This window comes from Haemaphysalis longicornis, unplaced genomic scaffold (assembly GCF_048455015.1).
Source record: "Haemaphysalis longicornis isolate Haplotype H1 unplaced genomic scaffold, Haemaphysalis longicornis Haplotype H1 scaffold_2, whole genome shotgun sequence".
Lineage (NCBI taxonomy): Eukaryota > Metazoa > Arthropoda > Arachnida > Ixodida > Ixodidae > Haemaphysalis > Haemaphysalis longicornis.
In genome coordinates, this window is record NW_027526295.1 from 66,029,459 (window position 1) to 66,052,657 (window position 23,199).

The 23,199-nt window shown below is 47.2% G+C and overlaps 1 protein-coding gene across 1 annotated transcript in view; it reads left to right on the forward strand.

The window, feature by feature from the left end:
• Positions 1-23,199, forward strand: part of LOC144168951 (tripeptidyl-peptidase 2-like) — a 74,622-nt gene that overhangs the window by 35,758 nt on the left and 15,665 nt on the right. The window contains exons 14-21 of the mRNA XM_077697949.1: positions 2,132-2,289; positions 12,212-12,288; positions 13,432-13,538; positions 14,547-14,701; positions 15,908-16,024; positions 17,732-17,832; positions 19,066-19,162; positions 22,128-22,265. Of these exons, the coding sequence (XP_077554075.1) occupies positions 2,132-2,289; positions 12,212-12,288; positions 13,432-13,538; positions 14,547-14,701; positions 15,908-16,024; positions 17,732-17,832; positions 19,066-19,162; positions 22,128-22,265 (950 nt within the window). The remainder of the gene's footprint in view (positions 1-2,131; positions 2,290-12,211; positions 12,289-13,431; positions 13,539-14,546; positions 14,702-15,907; positions 16,025-17,731; positions 17,833-19,065; positions 19,163-22,127; positions 22,266-23,199) is intronic.

Genomic DNA, 23,199 nt, shown 5'->3' on the forward strand with positions numbered 1-23,199 from the left:
GCGGGAGTGTTGGAGCGGCCGTGGGGGACGGTAATCCTCCTCGTGGGGAGGTGCTGTTACGAACGAACCGAACGTTTCGCCCTCTCGATGCCTGTGTTTTCTCCCTCCCTTCTTTTATCTCCCGCTGCAATCTCTTCTCTCTGTACCTTTCGTTTCCGCTGGCTGCAGCTCGGGTGCCTCTAGCTGCCTTTTTTTTTTTTTTTTTTGTATTTTACCTCTTGAATAAACCGCTGCAATCAAGCGTCTCTTCATTTCTCCGCGAATACTCTCACCATTTTGCCTTCTCCACATTCCTCGCTTCCGTCTATGCCCCGCACTCTACCTATCCTGTTGTCGCCTTGCCGTGTTGCCTGCGCTACTTGCGCGTCGATTATGTTGAAGCGTGCACCGTATGGAGCGTTTTCTGCTCGTGAAAACACGCCGCAGGCGTGCTGACGCCGCCGCAAATACCACCCGCATGCTGCGCGCGGCGGCAACATGGCGGCGTCACCAGCCGCGAAGTGGTGTGGGTAGCTCGACCGACCGCTTCTGATCGCTCTTTAAGATGCCACTTAAGAAACAAATGAAGTCGCTTGTACAGTAAAGGAGCTGATAATGTGGGCGAAAACGACACTACAAAGCATCGTCCGCGCGGTTAGGGGAAGCGCCGATCAAATATCCGCCACCGTGGTAAGCCTAACCATCTCCGGCGGGGCCAGCGGGCTGTCCGGAGCGCTTTCAAACTGCCGCCGTGAAAAGCACGCCTCCCCAATGGAGCAAGTCGGCAGGCTCCCCCCACTGCCGCGCATCATTTTCCGAGCGAGGTAGAATCTGACAGGGCAAAATCGCCGACGCGGAACGCACGCGCAACGCCGACCCGCACGTATGCGGTTCACGCTTGTTCGTGTGCGTGCGTCGCGTCGGCGATGAGCTCGCATTCTTTTGACGCCCGTGTCTATGATTTCGCCCCTGTGTCAGATTCTACCTCGCTCGGAAAATGATGCGCGGCAGTGGGAGGAGCCTGCCGACTTGCGCCAATGGGGAGGCGCGCTCTTTAGGGCGGCAGTTTGAAAGCGCGCGCAGCAGCTGGCTGGGCCACCTCCGCGGCGGATATTTGGCGCGGATATTTTATAGTGCAGTTTTCTCCAACACTGTCAGCTCCTTTTTACCGCATGAGCAATTTAGTTTACATCTTGAGCTGCATTTTAACAAAAGGTTAGAAGCGGTCGCTGAAGCTACCTGCAGCTCTTCACGGCAAGAGCCGACGCCATGTTGCCGCCGCATGCGCGGCACATTTCCATTTTTTCTCGTTTTCTGATGATATGAATTTTCGGGTGATACGAATATTTTTGCCGCCCCTTGAGATTCGTATGACCGAGATTCCACTGTATATACTGAGCTTCGAATATAAGGCAGGGTATGACTTTGAGAGTACGGATTTGGGAAAAAACTTAGCCTTATATTTGAATAAATATGGTAGTCCATCTTTATACTTTACAAGAGAGGCAGTCATTTGCTGAAATATCTGATGCAGGCATAAGGGGAAGGCAGTTAAGCTTAAGGAAAATGGTGTGGGGAAAATTCTTTGGAGATGAGCTAAGTCAATTCCTGACAAGAGCTCCTGCAGTGTTCAAATAAAGGTAAACAGATAAAGCAGTGGAGACTCTCGAGTTAGTTTCTGGCACATTTTCTATGAGGTCGCAGTACATTGTTTGTGTGATTGGTTGCCACCGACCTAAGCCACCACCAAGAGATATGAAAACATGACTAGGCGATTGTAGTGGAGCGTCTTGGTTCTGTTTTGACAGGATCAATTGAACTCTAAAGTGCAGTTAACGCACCGACAACTATGTTTTTTGTGCTGGCCCATATAAGAGCACTGTAGTGCTAAATTTAAAAATTTTTCTGTATTTCTTGCATTTTTTCTGTTAAAAAAGCCTGTTTTGTGGTTGGAATAGACCTGAATGTGTTAACAAAAGGCCAATTCTTTCAAATTGAACATAGTTGTACTTTGCCTTTACGGCAACTCTAATGGACTACATGTGGATCCTGCTTAGTGTTCAAAACCCCTGCATCTGTGCGAATGGCCACAAACCTTGCTTACCCTTGCAATGGCCCTCGTTGAAACAGCCCTGGTGCTATTGTTGTGCAGACCCCCTGGACAAGATCGGGTTTGAGATGAACTTCAGCCTGACGTGTGACGCGGCCTGGGTGTCGGTGCCGGCACTGCTGAACATGACGTACACCTCGCGCGCCATCTCCATCCGCGTGGACCCCTGCGGACTCCCACCCGGCTGCTACTACACCGCGGTGCGTGTCTCCCGTTTCCTGACCGTTTTTGTCTCCGGTGTGTGTCAGCCACGCCAAGGCCGTTAGTGATTTATATGAAGCCACAAGGGGCCGCTGCAGTCCACCGTCATCATCATTGTACTACATGCATACATACATACATACATACATACATACATACATACATACATACATACATACATACATACATGCATACATGCATGCATACGTATATGCTTGCATACATACATACATACATGCATGCATACATGCTTGCATACATACATACATACGTACACACATACAATGGTGATACGAATGTCAAGGGGGTGGCAAAAACATTCCTATCACCCCAAAAACCCTATCACTGCAAAACAAGGAAAAAGGAGTTTTTTTGCACGTGGAAACGCGCCTTGCATGGACCGACGGCGGCAACATGGTGTCAGCTGTCACATGCAGGTAGCTCCAGTGACTGCTTCTAACCTTCTGTTAACACGCAGCTCGAGGCGTAAACTAAACTCCTCATGCGCGAAAGGAGCTGATAATCTGGGCTAAAGCTGCATTATACAATGTCGTCCGCACCAAATATCCACTGCAGAGGTGGTCCAGCCAGCTCCTGCCAACGTTTCGAAATTGCCGCCGTTAGGAGTGTGTCTCTCCCCATTGGGGCAAGTCGCGAGGCTCCTCCGAACAACCGAGGCAGGAGCTGCCGTCAGGCTGCCGGGCTGAATTGTCAATGTGGGCATCAAAACACGTGCCCATCGGCAACGCGCACGACTCTCGTGTAGAAACGAGCCACGCTGTTCAGTGTGCAAACGGTGTAGGCAACTTGGCAAGGCAACGAACGGCAAAACTGCGAAGAATGTGGAAGAGGCCAAATGGCGACAGTATTCACCGTTAGAAACGAGAGGGAACGCCTGTTTACCACCCCGGCTGTGGTTTATTCAAAAAGTATAATACAAAAAGGAAGCTAAAGGCACCCGAGCTGCAGCCAGCGGAAACAAACGGGACAGCAAGAAGAAAGCATAGCAGGAGATGAAAGAGGGGAGGGAGAAAGAACGAGTGTGGAGAGGGCGAAACGTTTGTATGTTCGGAGCGGCACCTCTCCCGCCTCTACTGTACACACCCCACAATACCATGGGGGGGGGGGGGGCAGGACTAATGCTATAATGCTTTTGTGCCCACACGGCCACACCAAGACTCCCTCCTCTCGTCCACGCCGCGGTCGGCTGCTCGTGGCTCGTGCATTTGTATCACCCGCACCGGAGTGATAAATGTGTACAGACCATCTCAATTTTTTTACATTATATACGATGCATTTTGGTTGACGAATTTTGAAAATTCGTGTCACAGTGAAATTTTTATCAACTGAATTCGTATCACCGAGATTCCGAGGCTGCTCTATTGCAGGGTTCGCACAGACCCTTGAAATCCTTGAATATCCTTGAATTTGATAGCATTAATTCAAGGGCCCCTGACACTCCTTAAGGGGGGAGGTGGGTCTTTGGACAATTTTTTTTATTTTTAGTGCCAGGTTGATGAAAATTGGCAGTCTCGAGCAGTTTTTTATGCTGATTTCAAATATGGTTTTAACATAGGAGAATTTGTTGAAGAAATACAGTGATTTGAAATGAATTTATTGAGGCATTTCTTACGGGGGTTTAGAGCTATTTCGCTTTATCAAGCTCAAAGATGAATTATATGGACATAATGCCAAAGGTCCACTCTGCCAGGCTATGCTATTTTTATTCATTTCAAAAGCTTTTGCAAAGTATGAAAAAAGTGAACACTTTATACCAACAATTTCTATAAAATTATTTCATCATTACTCAATTTTGCTTATAGGTGAACAGCGTCAGAGTGATAAAAATAGCATAGCCTGCTAGATCAATTCAATACGAATACAATGATACCAGTCTTGTCATCCTAGCTCAAGAACAACATAACAAAACCCCCCGTAAGGTAGAGCACGGTCTCGCAAAAAAAGAAACTGAGAAAAATGCATTTGAAGTTTCCGATCATAGTAACTTTTGTTACAGCACAGCTACAATAACAAAAATGGCATCACTGTGTAGCTCAGTTCTTCATGAAGAAAAGCAGACTAAGTATGTGCCTGTACCACAAAAATAAGCGTAAAACATTCAGCGTAAAGCCAAGCATAATCTCTGAAAACGGTTGAGAAAAAGTAGATTTTCTACAAATAAACTTAAGAAACCAGATTTGCTATTTCCCAGTTTATTCTAGTGCCTCTGAAAACTACATACCAGCCCACACATCACATACTGCAGTCTCTTCTGCTACCTGTAATGCTAAACCACAGCAGCCAATGAAAAAGTGACATTATTCCGTTATGATTTTCAAAACTAAATCAAAGACGTAGGTGAATTGAAATTTTCTAATCAACGCTAGGGCTGTACAAATAGCATCACCTGCTAGAGCAATTCAATACAAATGCAATGATACCAGTCTTATCATCATAGCTCAACTGCAAGATAAAAAAAGACCCCGTAAGGGGGAGAGGGATCTCTCAAAACAAAAAACTGCATGGCTGTAGCTGGATATCGCAATTTTGTGATCAACACTAGGGTTGTACAAATAGCATCACCTGCTAGAGCAATTCAATACGAATGCAATTATACCAGTCTTATCATCATACCTCAACTGCAAGATAAAAAAGACCCTGTAAGGAGGTGAGGGATATCTCAAAACAACAAAAACTGCATGGCCAAGCTGGATATTGCAATTTTGTGATCAATACTAGGGTTGTACAAATAGCATCACCTGCTAGAGCAATTCAATACGAATCCAATGATACAAGTCTTATCATCATAACTCAACTGCAAGATAAAAAAACACCCCGTAAAGGGGAGAGGGATCTCTCAAAACTAAAAACTGCAGGGCCGTAGCTGGATATTGCAATTTTGTGATCAACACTAGGGTTGTACAAATAGCATCACCTGCTAGAGCAATTCAATACGAATGCAATTATACCAGTCTTATCATCATATCTCAACTGCAAGATAAAAAAAGACCCCGTAAGGAGGAGAAGGAAATCTCAAAAAAAAAAAAAAAAAAGAAACCCTGCATGGCCGTAGCTGGATATTGCAACTTTGCGATCAATACTAGGGTTGCACAAATACCATCACCTGCTAAAGCAATTCAATACGAATGCAATGATACCAGTCTTATCATCATAACTCAACTGCAAGATAAAAAAAAACACCCCGTAAGAGGGAGAGGGATCCCTCAAAACTAAAAACTGCAGGGCCGTAGCTAGATAGTGCAATTTTGTGATCAACACTAGGGTTGTACAAATAGCATCACCTGCTAGAGCAATTCAATTATCACGAATTTATCACGTCCAAGTCCACGATGACAAACTCCGTGCCACTTTCCGAGCTTTCGCACGCTGGTTCTCTGTCCAAAAGTTTGAACTTGCGCTCCGTCGCCGACTGCGACGCCAAACGCTCCTTCACACCCGCCGCATGTTTAGCACGCTCGGCAGATTCACCAGCGGTGTAATACACGTTGTCCATGCGGTCCTGATTGGCACTCGAGGAGCCGGATGACGGTTCGCTGACGCCTGAAGCACTGCAACTTGCCACGGCCGGAGATAATGAAAAATCATCTGTCTCAGACGCAACAGGCGATGTCGTCCCCGCGTTACACGCGCGTTTCTGCCGCTTCCCGTTCGCTTGACGCGTAGTTTTTTTTATGCGAACATCTCCCGGCATTGTAGCAAGAAAAAGAACACGTTGCACCAAATTGCAGCAGCAGAGAGAAAAAGACACGATGAGATAAACTACCGTGGAGGCGAACGCGGCGAACGCCAGGAAAGAAAAACAAAAATACAAACGCAAAAGGCGCCGGGTTCGCCGCGCCGCCCAATCAGAGACGCGATACGAGGGGCTCGTCTCGCGCGCGCGCGGTCTGGCCAATCAGGGGCTCGTAAGTGACCTTTCGAAAACCGGCGAGAGCGAGCGCCCTCGCCATGCTACGCCATTTTGAGATATCGCAAAATACGCACAAAGAAACGACCTTCAAAACGCGTCCAAGATGGCTGCCGCCAGTCGTCTCCTTCGCGCATGGCGCGCGCGCGAAGTTCAAGCATTTCTTTCCTGATTTTCGACAATTTGGGGTCGCCGTCATGTTTACAAAGTTGATTTTAGGACACTTTTCGATCGAATTCAGCGGTGAAACTTTTAGAGTAGGTTCTTGAAGTTACAAAGGCTTCAAAAATGTATTTTTCTCAAAACACGTTTTTTCGCGATTTTTGGCCATTCTAAGACCCGCGTCCCCCCTTAAATATAAGTGAGCTCCTTGTAATCCGTGAAAATTTAGTGGACTTTGTTTCAATAAAGCAAATGAACGACGTATTTCTGTAAGTTGTACTGATTTCATAAACGCGTTTACTGAGGAATGACCGCGAAAACAAGTAGTCTTGACAGAAGAGCAATAGCAGCAAGTTTCAGTTTCGAAACCGGCAGCGCCTGTGTCGTCTGGCAACAAATGCGAGCCAGAAATCCAATCCAATCCAACGTAAGTTGTATCAACGGTTGGTCGGTATGTGTCTTCCAGACACCATACGGTCGGTACTCGGTCCGACTTTACTTTGACAGGATGCCAGGCGGAAAGTGCAAGTTTCAGTCCAAAAATAATACGGAGCACGGGAGTTACGAGAGTTATGGGCTGTGATGAAACTTCTTCTCCTCCTGAGCCATGGGCAGGCCTCAGTGGAAAGAGGCTTCAGCATCAACAAGCAGGTTGCGGTCGAGAATTTGGCAGAGCTGTCGTATATTTCTCAACGAGTTATCTGCGAGGCTGTGAAAAACCATGGCGGCCTGCTGAATGTTCCAATTCCAAAAGAGTTGAAGGCGTCAGTGCGCCAAGCCCGGCATAGGTATGCTGCATACCTAGACAAACAAAAGAAACAAGCACTGTCACGGCAGGCAACTTCAAAGAGAAAAGAGCTCGAGCAAGAGCTCGATAAGATGCAGGGGAGGAAGTCAAAGCTTCAAAAAACTCTCAAGTGCCTGCTGGAATCCGCGGACCGTTTTTCGGAAGAAGGTGAAGCGAAAAACAACCTCACCTACTTAGTCAAGGCAAACAGCTTCTGTGGAAAAAGAAATCCATGCGAAAACTGCACTGCTTTCACAAGTCTTGTAAGCAAATGAAATTTTGCTAACACTCCTTGAATTTTGCCCATTTTCATCCATGAAATCCTTGAAAAGTCCTTGAATTTTCAGTCAAATATTCTGTACGAACCCTGCTATTGGTTGTTCTCTTGAAAAACATCTCCCCTAACCGGAATGCTTTCTTCATGTTTGGAGAAATTGTGTTTCCTCTGTTCGCTCAAGCAGCTTTTTCGCCTGCTGCTTAACAGAAGTCTTGTACATAAGAGGAAACAGTTCATCTACCTTTGAAGGGCGATTTTATTGCTGGAGGTAACACTGGGCTCTTCTGTTGGTAGATTTGTGGTGTGCGTCCCATGGGGTAAGGAAGATGATCCCACTGCTTCTGCTGCTGCTCTGCCCCCCCCCCCCTGCCCCCTTTCACCACAAAGCTTCATTCTGTACCCACCAAAATTCTCTGTCGAACTTCCAGCACTGCGTCACCATATTACCAATAATGGTGCAAAATGCTGCCTTTTTTTTTTTAAAGCGTTGGCTTTGTGCAGAACCACTTCCCCACATATCTCTGACAGGGGATGCTTCGTTCAATACCAATTCTTGACGGCAGGCAGCTTTTTTCATTGAAGCTGTAGCAGGTGGAACATGGTTGAGAATTTCTATTCCTCTGCATCTCACTGCCGAAGCTGCTTCTCATGTGATCAGGGTGCCAATACAGTGTTGGGTGAAGGGGAAGGAGTCTGGTGCAGTGGCTTCGTAGTCTTGCTGTGCACTCCAGCTGCTTCTCCCTGTGTATGAGTACCATATTTATTCGAATATAATGCCAGGTTTTTTTTCGCAAAATCCGTAGTTTTAAAAGTCATACCCCACCTTATATTTGGAGCTCAGTATCTGTATATGGCGATTTTTTAAGTGCAGAGCAATTTAGGGGCTCGCCTTGTCGTCATAGCTCGCTCGCTCGACCCAAGTAGAGCCACACAGCGTTCCGTCGTAGCGGCTGTCGTCGCGGCGTATCCCAGAGGCTTCGAAAGCCAAGAGGTTTATATGGTTCAAAACACGTTCGAAACCCATGAACCATTGCCACTTGTCACACATCTCATTTATTTAGCGCGAAGACACCTGCAGGTATATTTGAGTCAAAATGTAGGTAATAAACTGGCAGCACCCACATTCCTTTATACTTGGTGACAACTTAAGAACAGCACCGGAAGTTGCCGCTGTGCCTTATCACCGTAGCCAGATGTATCTCTGCGCGCGCGCAGTAGGGCGTTACTGGGAATATTTTGAACATGGCGTGAGCCGTTCCCATGATTTTTTGGACTTAATCTCTACCTATAAAGAGAAGTGCCCGACTGACTGACTGACTGACTCATCAACGCCCAGCCAAAACTGTTAGACCTAGAGACTTGAAATTTCACGAGTTTATTTGCGTCATTGAGTAGGTGCTCACTAAGGCGGGTTTTTCAGAAATTGCCCTCCTAGCCGAAGAAAAAGGCGAAATTGTGGTTTCGCTAATTCGTGATTTTCTCGGTCACCCATCCACATATCGAAGCGCTTTTTGCTGAATAAGTAGCCCTTAAGAATACCTAAAAAATAGTTTTTGGAATTCGCCCTAACCTACACCAGCAAGGTGATACCGCATTCCGGAACTAAAACGGTGTTCCTAAAGATTCTCGAATAAATCTTTCACCGATTCAGTAATCCAACTGATTTTTGCTAGATATGTTACTCATACAAGTGCACAAAACCATTTTTAAGGATTTCGCTCTGCGACGCCGCTAAAGGGGTCAATTTGTTTTTTACAAATGACACGGCTGATGAGCCAAAAAGGCCTGACAAGTTATGTCACGTCTAGCGAAACTGCTTTTTCAAAGGGCTACAGATTGCAAGGGCACATTCTGATTACGGTGTTGGAGGTCAATATTTCTTAAAATTTTAAAAATTCCACCCTGGAGACAGTGAAAAGCGGTAAAATAGTTTTTCACATATTAATTTTTTTACCACCCGCCATCTCAGATATCGAACTGGTTTTTGTTGAGATAGGCAACTTACTGACGTAGCTCAACACTGTTATACAACATTTTTCGATGACACCCTCCCAATAGCGGCAAGCAGGATTTCTGGAAAGGACTGTTTTGTTACATATTCGCAAATAACTACGCAGCCAGTTGATATCTATGATTTGTTTTTTCTTGAAAATGCTGCCCATTTAATTGCCCAAAAACCAATTTCAGGATTTTGTCCTGAGATGCGGATTAGAAGGCCAGCGAGGTTTTTTAATCTGCATCCTTTTGGACGTAAAATTCAGTTGAGTTTTCCCGCGTTCGCTTAGCGGTCGCCATCTGTTGACACCTTCGGCAACTACGCGTCTCCAGTAGGAGCAGGTGTCATATATCATAAATGTAAAAGAGAAGATGTACCAGTAAAAAGAGCAAAGGTTAGCCCTCGGCATCTGCTGGGACTTTCTGCAACCTCGCGCCTCCCACAGGAAGCCCATGTTACTTATGATAAAACTGTCCCGATGAGCATCGTTCATATCTTCTGAGATAGCACTTCCTACGCGGAAGAATACCCCTCACCCAGCCGGCCTCCATCATGTGGTCCCAGCGCAATCTCCTGCCGAATTTAAGTTGTGGCTGCAACCTGGCACTCTTCCTCATATATTAAGAACGAAAGCAAACCAAGCTCCTCCTTCTTTCATCCACTTTTCCAAACCTTGAGCTGTGGGATAAACTGGTGACAATCAGCGATCTGGATGTCCTGACAATACTTCCTCCAGAGTGAAGGCTGCCGACTCATCACATGGCTTTCTGATATAGGGAACCACTCCCACTTCGCAGGCTCAATAAAACCTTTTTCACTCACTGACTCATTCGCTCAAACGCGCCATCTTGGTGCAATTTGTTTAGCTAGAGTTGGAGTAAAACATGAGCACCAGTCGTTTCACATTACCACGACACGCCTGAAGTAGGAGCCTATGTACTGACAGCAGGCAGGCGCTTCCGAGTGTGTACCACTTCCCAATGAAGTAGCCTAATATGGCTACTAACAAATACCAATTGCTGTCCTTAATATAATGGCACAGCCGGGCACCGCCGGGTACTACCGCTAGTATGCTTATAAACGACTCCAGTGACGACAAACAAACTGCGCGAGACGAGGCAGATGATATCACCCATTCATAGCAAACCCCTTTGAAAACGCGCGTGCACTGACGTCACGGGTCCGGCGCTTTAGCGGAGTGATAAACTACATGACGTGGTGCCGTTCTTGAGTTGTAACCGAGTATAGTTAGGAACGCTCGTTGGGTTGGTTTTTGCAATAGTAAGCGCAAAAAAAGTGGCAGTGCAACGCCGGCGATTGCGGGAGGAAAAGCAAGCACAAAAAGAACACAACTCCCGCTGGTGCAGTTTCAGGCATGGGGCGCGCGAGCACTGCGAAGGCGGGAAATTTGAAATGCATTGGGTGGTAGCAGTGAGCCAACGCCGCCTGTATAAACAGTGCCTAACGCGTGAGCGAAAAATGGCCAAACAGCCACTCTCCTGTTGCTCTCTCCTACCCTTCCCCGCTCCGTAGCCTTCAAGCGTGCTTTCGTGTCCGCCAGCCAGCGCCGCTTCTCGGAAACTATGCAAAATAGTGGAAAGTTTGTTTAGCGTTCCCGAGGCGGCGCTCCTACGCCTTCTTGTTTTTCACCATGCCTGTCTGTCTTGGTCTGTCACTGATAAAACTTCCTTTGTCACGAAGCAAAGTCCCTTGCGCTGCCGCAGGCTGATGCCGGCTTTGCGCGCTTATCTACTCGGATCACAGGCCCTGAAATTTTCTGAGTGGGGCATCCCCCTTCTATCCCCTCCGCATTTAGGTATTGTTTTGACCCCCCTGTTCGCACTCCGCATCGGTACGCACTTCTAAAATTGAGGACTGTACTGTAGAAGCGCCCGGACAGCGTGGCGGGATCCAAGCTGCTTATCCTTTTGTTTCCTATAATTTTCTGAAGTTTGCAAGCACGTGATATTATTTGAAAGTAATCGTAGAAGTGAGCGCCTGAACAAAAAACGTGCACGCAATTTTTTCTTCTCTAAATACTCCAGAAAGAAAAATATCAGTAAAATAATGGCTGCCCCATCCGAAAATATCGTTTTTCTGTTAGTCTACCCGACAATCAGTATGTTCTTAGACTATTTCAGTCCACCTCCATCTTTATCTTTGGAAAAATGCAGCAAGTATGAAGCGAGCGACACGTTGAACGAGATCCCCAGTGCGCCACAGAACTAGCGCCCCGTCACGGCTAAGATGTAAGCGAAACGGCCCTTGAAGCCCAACAGGCAAGCTGACAGACACACGTCGTAGAAGTGGGTGCAGCGTTCGCGACTCGCGAGCAGTGACGTAATGCGAGATGTCCGCCGGCATGCGCCACATAGCGGATCAGTGCCTGAACTAAGCGTCCCTACCCTTCCCATTGAAAAGCGCGCGACGCGTCAGGCAATGTTAATACAGGCGGCGTTGAGTGAGCGGATATTGGCGCCACAGCCCATTATGGCGAATCACTGCTCTGCACTTCTAGCAGCTTTCACATTGAGTGGAACGGTTTTGACTCTCCAGACTGCACTGTCGCCTTATAATTGTGACCGCCTTATAATCGAATTAATCCAGTAGCCTCCCTCAACCGGCTGGGCGCCCAGAGAAACTTTACCGGAGGTGAAGTCTAATGAAGCTTGTGTGTGGCCGTGAGGCTGGTGACCAAACAGTAATTTGCGTAGATGGACGGTGTTGTTGAAGACTCCTCGTATGCCTCCTCCCCCTCCTCCTCTGTACAGGTGAAGGCATTTGACGTGACCTGCGTGGACAAGGGCCCTGTCTTTGAGGTGCCCATCACCGTCATCAAGCCCAGACCGTGAGTTACAGCTTTGGGCAACCTTGGCACCTGCTCTTGTGCATTCCGGGGAAGTAGAGACAGTTTGGTGGGTGCAGTCTTCATCAGCGGCAGGCTGTGGAACACAGTCCTGCTGATTGCCAAACACCAGTAGTATATCAGGTTGGCAGTTCCGGATTAGCACTCCAGCCAGTTCGAAATTGTGCACGTCATAGGAAACATCACAGGAAATCTGCAAGGAGGATGCAGAAAAGGGAACAACACCTTTGAATTGATTTTTCTAGTAAATTAAGTTGCGTGAACGTTTTTATAGTGGTCGAAACGTGGCCTAGGGACTCTGGACATCAATTTGTGCTAGTAATCCCCCAGTGTTTACAAATTACTTCAGTGTCCTTTTGAGGTTGGAGAGTATTTGCATCCCTGCTCAGGCGTAGCTTGCCTGGATCGATTGGCTTGTGTGCTGTGCAATGTGCACACCACTTTGTGCTTACCTGTGCCTTGAAAGCTGCCCCCGCCGGAAAATTGTCGCAATGTGCGGTGGCAATGTGGCCTTTGTTGTTGGGCCTTGGGCAAGCGTAGTAAGGTGGTTGGCAGTGTGTATACTCTCTCTCTCTCCCTCCCTTCCTCCCTTAAGGCTATGCCAGGTAGTCTGCAAGGTCTGAGCATTATCTGTATCTGAGCATGAGTTAGTATCTCTAGTGTAGTGCTAGGCCTTTTGTGCTCTACTCTTATCAGTGTACTCTTATCTGTGCACTCTTATCTGTGCACTCTTATCTGTGCACTCTATCAGTGCATTCTATTAGTGTGCTCTATCACTGTACTCTATTATCTATCAGTGTTCTACTCAATGAGTGCTCTACTCTCGGTGCTCTACTCTACCATTGTACACTATCAGTGCTCTACTTTAATCACTGTACTCTGTCTATCAGTGCTCTACTTTAATCACTGTACTCTGTCTATCAGTGCTCTACTCTATCACTGTACTCTATTAGTGCTCTACTCTAATCACTGTACTCTGTCTATCAGTGCTCTACTCTAATCACTGTACTCTATCTATCAGTGTGGTCAGCTGTGTTTGGCACTCTAGCCTAGTTGCCAGCAGCAGTGTGAGTTGCTGTGGTGGCACGTAGCAGCGATCCCTGGCTGCCCCTTCCCCCCATGCAGGGTGGGCGAGCAGGAGGGCCACCAGTGGCGGCTGGAGAAGCTGCCCCTGCGGCCGGGCCTGGTGCACCGGGAGTTCCTCGTGCCACCCCAGGGGGCCACCTGGGCTGGTACGCTGCCCCTCCTTCTTCCTTCCTGCTGGGTGCCTGGTGTCCACCTGGGTGAAAGGGGGGGTGTGCTGTTATGAAGAAGGGGACTCCTCTCATGTTGTTCAGTGTAGAAGAGCTGTCAACGACGCAAGTTGGTACCGGTTCATTGTACTCTAATGACATTAGATGACAGACAAAGAAAATGGAAAAGGACGCAAGATGCGCACCGCTCAATATCACTCAGCTCACTGTGACTGTTTTTCACTGTGACCTGGCTACCGCTATGCTGTTGTTGAGTGTGGCTGGAAGACCTGTTTAAATTGTAGTTGTTTCTGGTGTGTGTAGAGGGCCATGTGATTGTGCTAAAAGCACTCCGCTAAAACAATGTTGATCAGTGTTTAAAAAAAAAATGCGGCATCTGGCATTACTGGCCCAACATAACCTAACATAACGTAACCTGACTTAACAAACAGAAAACCATAATTTAAAACATCAAAAACTAACCAAAGCCATGAATGTGATACTTGAAACTGAAAATGGAAAAAAAAATAATAATAAAGGAGCGGAAAGTCAGGCTTGAAGCAGTGCCCTTGGTATCGGGAATCTAAGATTCAACCTCTAACACCACAACAACAGACGCTCTTCCACGTGCTAGCCTAGTTTAAATGTTTGAATGTCATCAAACAGCACTCCAGCCATGGCTACAGCACTGAGCTGGAGAGCTATCAGAAGGCAGTCTGGACACTGCGTTAAATTCAATTGGACTACCTCAAAGACAAGATTTTAAGTTGGAGTCAAACTTAAAGGAGGGAATAGTTGTTTTGGTCAAACTGTTTCAATTCAAACAATCAAATAGCTTGAATGTCAGCTCTGTTACTACTGTTTCTTTGCTCTTCCTGTTGCGTGAAGGTACTTGTATATGCAGGGGCCACTGCGCGCATTCTATATAAAGACGCCGCAGTCGCGTGCGGTTCTTGTGCGCTGTTTGCACTAACACGACGCCTCCTCGGCCCCTGTGGGGACGTGCAGGGCTGCAGCTGAAGTCCCGCGACCCCCAGCAGGTGGCGCACGTGGTGGTGCACGCGGTGCAGCTGCAGCCACTGCAGTCGTGCGAGACCCACGAGTTCCAGAAGACCTGCATGGTGCCCCCGATGGGCGAGGCCTCGCACGCCTTCGCCGTCCTGGTGAGGCCGCCCTTCTCCCCTTACTCAAAAGAGCTAGGGGAGAAGGGGGGGGGGGGGAGGGGAGGGGGGGGGGGCGTCGGATGGTTTTGTACAGAGTGGCTCGAACCTGTGCTTTCGTGGCTTGTAGGCACGGGAACAACTTTTCTGGCGTTGCAGTACCCTGACTGTCCTCGAAGTTTTGCACGTGCGCAGCTAAAATTTGCTGTGATTGGAAAACAAGACGTTTTTGCCACTTGGCAAGTTGTGGAGATTGAACGCAAGCCCTCAGAAAGGGATTGTCGTTTACTTGTCAGGGAGGACGGTCTTCTTAACCTTTTCACTGCCAATCCCGAGATAACTTGGGCGGTCACGCACGCACACCTCTTGCTATTCCCGAGGATGTTTGTGTTGCCATTATAACTCGCTCCGTATCACTTCCGAAACAACTGAGGCAAAAAAAGTATAGCAGGCATGTCGCGCCATGTATGGAAAGTTCACACAATGCATAAAATTTGTAGGTTAAATTTTATACAGGAGATGGAGCACGTGTTCCTCCATTCGCGTCGCTTCGCCTTCGTATCAGCAGCGCTGCAACGGCCGGCAACCGTGTCGCGCGTGTCTGCGCCTTGACGAACACAGAAATTCTGGAACTTTTGATGAATTCCCGCTCCAACAAAAGTCACAATAATGAAGCAACTCAGCTGAATGGCTTGTTGAGTGAAGACAGCGAGGAAGAGCCCCTGCATTCTTAGAATCCAGAAAGAGGAAGAAACGCGACGAGTGAAATTTCTGCTGGAAGAAGAAGAGAATTCAAGCTTCAAGAGCAGGCTTTCGACCCATCTCCTTCAGGAATAAAAATGTTTCTATGTCGTACAAAGGTTGTAGTGATTTACTAGCGCAAAATTTCCACATAAGTAACATTAAAAATAACCCGGCCAGGGGTGTGAAGCAGTCATTAAAAAAAAAAAAAAAACTCTGCAGTGAAAGGGTTAACTAGGCTTATGGCACGAAGATACAGGAGGGTGGAAGGAGAGTTTGTCTTGGCTTCTAGATTTAGTGGAAACCGGACAGTAACTTTCAAGGAAGAGCAGGCCATTGTTAGAAGGGTTTACCTAAAAATCAAAAGGAGCTATTTTAAGAGCAGTGTCCCCCCCCTAAACTAGGCTTGTTTCTCTTCCCCACCCCCCCCATTCACCCGTGTTTCCCCCGTTGTTGACCACCATGCAGGGCGGGTGCACGCTGGAGCTGTGCATAGCCAAGTGGTGGACCAACCTGGGCGAGGTGGAGGTGGACTGCACCCTCACCTTCTACGGGCTCCAGCCGCACCCCCAACGTCTGTGCATGGTACGCTGCCCTATGGCTCCACCCCAGTTCAACTCGGCGCAGTGGAGTTTGGCATTGCCCATGTCCGAGCTAGAAACTGCTGTGGCTCGCTTTCCTCTCTGTCCAGCTATTCATGCTCTCATAGAGTTTGATACTATGATATATACAGTCGGACCTCATTGTAACAAAGTAGTGTTGGGGCAGCAAATTAGTTGTATTTGATATTCGTTGTATTAGTATGGGTAAAAATCATCTTCAACAAATGGGCAATCTGGCTAGGGCAAATATCTCGGATACAAAAACGCCATATGCTAGACTTCGAACCCACTGAAAACGAGGTGATCGTTCCCTGTTTCCTTGCGGCATTTCAAACATGGACAGGAACACGAGAAAGTGAAATTACAACAAAACAAAGTGTGTTCGACAAAACAACCATGCGTTCTTATTTGTGTTAGGATTTGATCTTCATCTGGTGGCTTTTAACAGCACCGAGTAGGATTAAGCTTTCACATTGTCCACGCACGAAAGGGCCTTTTTTTCTACTTCCACAACTTTAGACGTCACCTATCAGTCTTCCTCAAATAGTTGTTCGTTATAAATAGAATAAGTTTCACGAAAACAAGCTTTGCCAACCAAAGTTCGTATTTAGTTTGCTATAGCTTATAATTCACTGTATCAGTGTTCGTTATAATGAGTTTTAGCTGTACTAGAGGGAAACGTGGTGCCAGTGTCAAGGCGAGCTGCACTTCAGCGAGCGTGCCGTTGTGTGCCAAGTCGGAATGTTCCACCAGTCCTTGGAAGGGCTTGCCAACAGGCCCAACAGTTGTCTGTGGGTATAAAGAGGCAACAATATTATTGCAAGGGTTAATTAGAGTTATTTTATCATTATAAAAATGAAGCTCTAAGATTTATGTGCCAGGAATAATTTCGCAGCTTCACGTGAGGCGAACAAGAAAAAAATCTATTATATATTAGTAGTCATGCTTCATGCAGATCATTTTTGTGCAAGCCATTAGGCCTCACTGGCCATTATGATGCAAGAAGCTTGTAATACATTACGGAAACGAACACGCCCGACAGTAGCTGGACCAAGACAACCGTCTGTTGCGCTGGTGCACGTTAAAAAGGCGTTGTGTCTGAAGGTTCAAAGGGGGAGGGTGAAGGGTAGGAAACAGTGTCGATAGCGGCAGCATTTGATGTCGCAACGTTGCACTGATGCAGCAGTCGTAAACCATGTGTAACACAATATTTACTATTTTCGTGATGCAGTAGAACCCTGATAATACGGCTTTCCAGGGACCGCGCAAAGGTGTCGTAGGATCAGGGTACGGGTAAATGCCGCCCTAGTCTCCCGCGACAGGGGGGCTAAGAGCTTATTTAAATTACTGTGTTAAGCTCATTCTTGCGTAATTTGCAAACCCATAACCGAAATCCCAAGTTTCTAAAATAGAACCCTTATTTCATGCCCCCAAGAACAGTGGAATAGACAAAGCAGGTGTTGTTGCACAAACTTGCCACTCGTTTATTGGAAGTGTTGATCGGTACATATTGGCACGCGATGGTCAGTAATCAAACAGATTGAGCAAGATTATCGAATCATCTGGCATGCAGTAAGGGGGATGTTGGGTCCGGTTATACGGTAAACGAATGCTAATTCAAAACCTTCGACTGACGTGTGCCTATTGAGACGTAGCTGAAGATCTTCGCTGTGTTCGTTCTGTTTGGCAGCGTGCGACAGACGGGGTGTTCCGCTTTGACGTCACGTCGGAGCTGCGGCCCGAGGAAGTGGCGCCGGCAGCCAGCCTCAAGCAGCACGTCATCGTCCTGCGGTGGGTGCACCGACGACCTTCGTTGTTCTTTTTCTTTGAGGGAGCCTTGTACAATGTACATGGGGGGGTGGATTTGGTGGAATAGCAGCTGGACGCATTCTGAGTCTGTTCATGAGGCCTTTCGTGAAACCACTGAAGGAAGTTTGTCAAAACTTAATTTGCGGAGGAATTATTTATTTTGTCCCATATAATTTATAAGGCAGCGTCTATTCTTATGGTAGCTGTGAGAATTACCGTAGGAAATTTCTCACAGCAGTGAGAAACCGAACCGAACCTTACCCAACCCAACGTAAGGTTACCTAATGCAACACAGCCCAACTATGCTGAAAACAACTTATCTTGAACTCAACCCAATAAAGTAAAAGCCCTATGCTTTATCATGTGGTAATTGTATGAATAGCCCCACTGCAAAAGAATTTGCCTCCAAAGGCCGGATAAGGGAAAACTGAAGAAACTTTGCCCTATTTTGGATTTCAACCAAAATCTTACCGTCTAGAGGTGGTAGCTATACCGCAACGCCATTGAATTAGTCAGCAGAAGTGGTTTTCACAGAATATTTGATCCAACGATGCTTCAGGTGGCATGCTAAGCCAATGGAAGGCGACTGCCATGAGAATAAACACTGTTAACTTATAATATGACTGTTTAATGGAAGTATATAGTGACTTAGTTGACCTGTGATTGGCAACAGAAAAGAAAATGTCATGCAGTGTGCTTTCTTTCAATCTCGGCGTTCAAAATTTGAATTTTCACTCACTTTCTTATTAACGTGGACCCTTGTTTGTGCACAGGTGAGTTGTAGTTGGGCAGGTTGGACATGCAAGCGGTCCACTAAAGTTAGCTTTGCAGGCCTATGGCCGATGTCGGCAAACCACAGCAATGGATGGTGCGAGCGAAGCAGGACTTTTGGAACTCGCCTTTCTCGTTTGAAATTGCAGTCTCAACTTCAATCTGGTGAGGTAATTTGAGAATGTTTACAACTCGCTGTATAAAGCAGTGACAAGGCTCGAGTCTATCATGTGCAGCAAGAAGTATGCTGGCTGCTCACAGGTGCAATTCTTGGCACTGGTGGCTGTGTTTCCGATGGAGGGGGGAACCTTGAGTGCGTGCGAGATTTCTGCATGCTTTCAAATCTAAGCAGTCGAAATACTCTGCTGCAGCATGCCTCACAGCCCTGGCCTTGTTGCGTAAAAGCCCCGTTTGACCTTTGACCCCCGTTTGTGTGACCTGCAGGCCGAGCGAATCCAAGGTGCTGCCGCTGGGTGCACGTGACGTGTTTCCTGATGGCCGGGTCATCTACGAAATCCAGCTCACCTACAACTTCTCCCTGGTGAGCGAGAAGGGATGGAACGGGCTCGAAGAAGAATGCTCGCTGCATAATGAATCCTGTAGGCGACGTGCAGTCTGTGTGAGAACGTGCGAGGGGAGAAAATGCTCCCTGGAGAAGCGGTAGTGCTGCTTGCGCCTGCACTGCTGTCAGGTGATAGAACCGCCAGCTGAGAGGTGGTCACCTGGCAACCTGCGAAACTGAATTTAACTCTCGTTGTTTAATCACTTATACCCGTGCCACACGTGCACAAAAAATGACATCGGGTTCTTAAGGCCCTGAATGACATTTAACCATTTAACTCTCGGTGTCTAATCACTTATACCTGTGCCACACGTGCACAAAAAATGACATTGAGTTCTTAAGGCCCTGAATGACATTATTTTGGTGGTCTGTGCTACACGCCAAAGCTCAAAGGTATTAAATGTGTTAGGTATGAGGGTGATAATGACCAAAACGAGAAATGCGCTCATATTTTAGAAGTATTTAAAGCGGAGAAAAACTTTATAGAAGGGTTAGAAATGTTTTTATGAAAGAAAAATGACTGTTTTCTAAGCAAACGGTGTTAGCTGTTTCTAAAAACGGCTTCAGCAGCTGCTGTCGCCTGCCAGCAGTAGCCAAATCCAAAATATTCAAAACAAGAAGTAACAAGATGGTTTGCCTTTTGCCGCTGTTTTAGTGAGCTTCATCTTCTTCAGAAATTTGCCGCCAAGTGGACACAAAAAATCGTCTTATTTGAAAGTTCAGATACGTTTCAGCATCAATACTCTGGTGCTGAGAGTTTCGTTGGTTCCATTTCGTGCCCATCACGTTGCCAGATTTAAGGTGTTCATGAAGGTGAATGAGTTGTGCGAAACTCCTTAAACCAAAAATGACATTAGAGCAAATGGCATAAGATTTTGGTGTGTAGCAGGGAATTGATGGCATTAAAACCTAAGGCATTAAACACTTAGTGTCATTTTTCGTGTACGCGTGGCCTATTACACTGCCCGGAAACTCGTGCTACATTCTAGGGGTGGCCTTCGGGATTGCGGCAAGTCTTACACCACACAAGAGTGCTGGCATGCCTTCGCTCTGTGGAGTTCTTTCTTAAAGGGCGTCCCTATTTGGCGGGTGTGCACCTGGTCTTGGAATGGAATGTAGGAAGCTGCTTGCTAACAACGATGTGAGCCACGTGCATTTGAACCACACTGGTTTTACGCCTGCACTGTGGTAAACCCTGCATCCCTTTCTTGTGTCTCATACAGGGTTGTGAGAAATGAAAATGTGGCCCCTGCTGTTTTGTAGGGTTTGGTTCTCAAAACTTGTCAACTCTTCCACTTTGGGAAGAAGGACGGGCAACGAAGCTGTGGTTGTGCTGTACCTCAGTCGGCTACCATATTTACTCGCGTAATGACCCCCCCCCCCCCCCCGCCCCCCCTATACTTTTCTTGAGAATTTACGGTCTTGTCACCTTGCATAACAAATGCAGCCGGGATTTGTTTTTACCTTGGCGAGGTTGCTGATGCCATAGACGATCGCAGTAACTTGATATCACGACACAGTATGCGCAGAAACGCTAAAAATGCATTCTATCAAAAAGAAGTCCTCACAGTAGCTGCACACAATTTTAAAATTGCGTGCTTGCGGAGCACCACCTGCGCAAAGCAAAACAAACCTAAACGCTGCGGCGTGCGAAAAAAAGCACCAAATGTGCTCCTCACTTCTTCCCTGATCTGTGCTGTTCCGCAACTTCGCCATTACGCGATATTGTTTGGTTGTTCAACTGTGTTCCGGCTTTTTTTTTTTTTTTTTAGCTCTTGGTGCGCGGCATATGATAGGCCAGTACGTGAGTTACACAGCCAGTTTTAAACTGAAGGTGGTGGAGCGTGCGTTGATGCACATGGAAATTGCGCGGCTGGGCAAGACTTCAGTGTTGAGCCAGTGCATGTCCGCTAAGGGTAGAAACGAGAGGTTTTTGGGCGGTTAACAGGGATCGCCGTGTGTTTTGTGGGCCCGAAGAAGGGAAGTTTCTCTGGGTGGGAAAAGAAGTTTTGGAGGGCCTTGATGGCTGGGAAGACGATGCACTGTGGGCTGACAACAAAATGTGAGGCGACAAGCGACTTTACTAAGGGTATAGCTCCATGACGAGTAGGGGGCCACTAGCATGTTGTGAATAAAAAGGAAACTTGATAACATAGTTACCTACATGTATTTACTGGAAAGTTGAGGCTTTGACAGCGCTTCTGTTAGCATCTTTATTGTATGACATTTCAACTTTGAAAAATCTGTTGCAAGATTTTCCCGCATAATCGACCCCCCCCCCCCCCCAATTCATGCTGAATTTTCTGAAAAAAACAGTGGGGTTCATTACGTGAGTAAATACGGTGTATCGTCCAAGGATTGCACGAAACAAAACACGTTCGTTTGCAATTTGCGGTTGAGCATACTTAGTTCATTATACTGAATGACACTTGGAAGGACTGTAGTCTTATTCTGGCGTACAAACATGGCTCTGTCAGTTTCCCTCCTGCAGAAGCCGGAGTATTGACAGCAGGCAGCAATTCCACAATATTTTCAACTTAGCAGCCAGTTGTCATACAATTCGTTTGGGGATAGTTCTGTTAAAACAAGAGTTATAGCCATTTTCTGTAACTATACTGCCTCCATCGACAACCATGTATTAACAACAGACTGTAAACCATCTATTAACAGCAAACTGTAATGATAGTCGTCTTAGCGGCCAATTTGAGTCTGATTTCTTTCATGTTGCCTGCGTTAGATTGGGAGCCACAGAGAATTCGCAAGAAACTGGAGATGCAAATTTCGTTCCATGACCACACTATGCATAAGGGGACAGACATTGACCACCGCTGGAGGCTAGCCATATACTACACTGCAAAAATGAGGGCAGAAAAAACTGGGGAACCATTATATGACAATGTGGGACCACATGTGGGTGACCTTCCTTTTCTGCATGGCAACCCAGAGCAAGTCGACCGAGGTGACGCCCAGCTGCGGCCTGCTCTCCGAGCTGCTGTATGAGTCCGAGTACGAGTCCCAGCTGTGGATGATCTTCGACGCCAACAAGCAGCTGATGGCCTCCGGGGACGCCTTCCCCAACAGGGTGAGGAGGAGCCACCTTCTCTTTATGCCTCCTGTGCACCAACTGTCCAGACAACGTGAAGGACGTTTTGGTTTCTCCTTCAATCTCTTTGAATTGTCATTTTAGACTGCTCCGAACTGCTCCAGAAGAGCTTTATACAGTAGAATCTCGATGATACGAATCTCGCGGGACAGCGAAAAATATTCGTATCATCCGAAATTCGTATGAACCAACACAGACAAAAAAATTGAGCGCTGAAAAAAGTTTTCGTTTATTTGTTTTTTTACTTTCGCGTGAACAAATCCATGATTTCTTCTGCTTTTTTTAAACCCCCACGTCACAAAGCAGTCTTTTCTGGAGCGCGTAACGCTTCGCCTAGCTTCGCGCTTGTCTCCTCACTCCCGGTGTCCAAGCTCGCCACACGCCGCAACAGTCAAGCGTGAACCGCATGGTGCGTTTTTGCACGCGATTCCGACGCCTCGGCGTCGCGCGCGCTGTATTTTCACGGCCACATTGACGATTTCGCGCCCGCGGTATCTCCTACCTCGGTCAGAAAAAGACGCTGACGACTTGGGAAACGCTCGGGACAGCCCGCTGGCTCCGCCCGAGATGTTTAGGCTTAGCACTCCGGCAGATATTTTATGGGCGCTTTCACTAGCGGCGCGGATGGTGTTTTATAGTAACGTTTTCGCCAATGTTATCAGCTCCTTTACTGCACAAGAAACTTCGTGTCTGCCTTGAGCGGCATTTTTAAGAGCGGCTAGAAGCAGTCGCTCAAGCGGCCGTGCCACTTCGCGGCCGAAGCCGCCGCCATGTTGCCGCCGCCGGCCACGGCGCGCGCAGCGTGCGAGAGGTTTCGCGGCGCGCATGGGGCGTGCGGGGCGCGTTTTCGCGAGCAGAAAACAACAGCCCGGCCGTTTCTGGAGAAAAAAGAGTGACAAATGGGGAGAGAGAG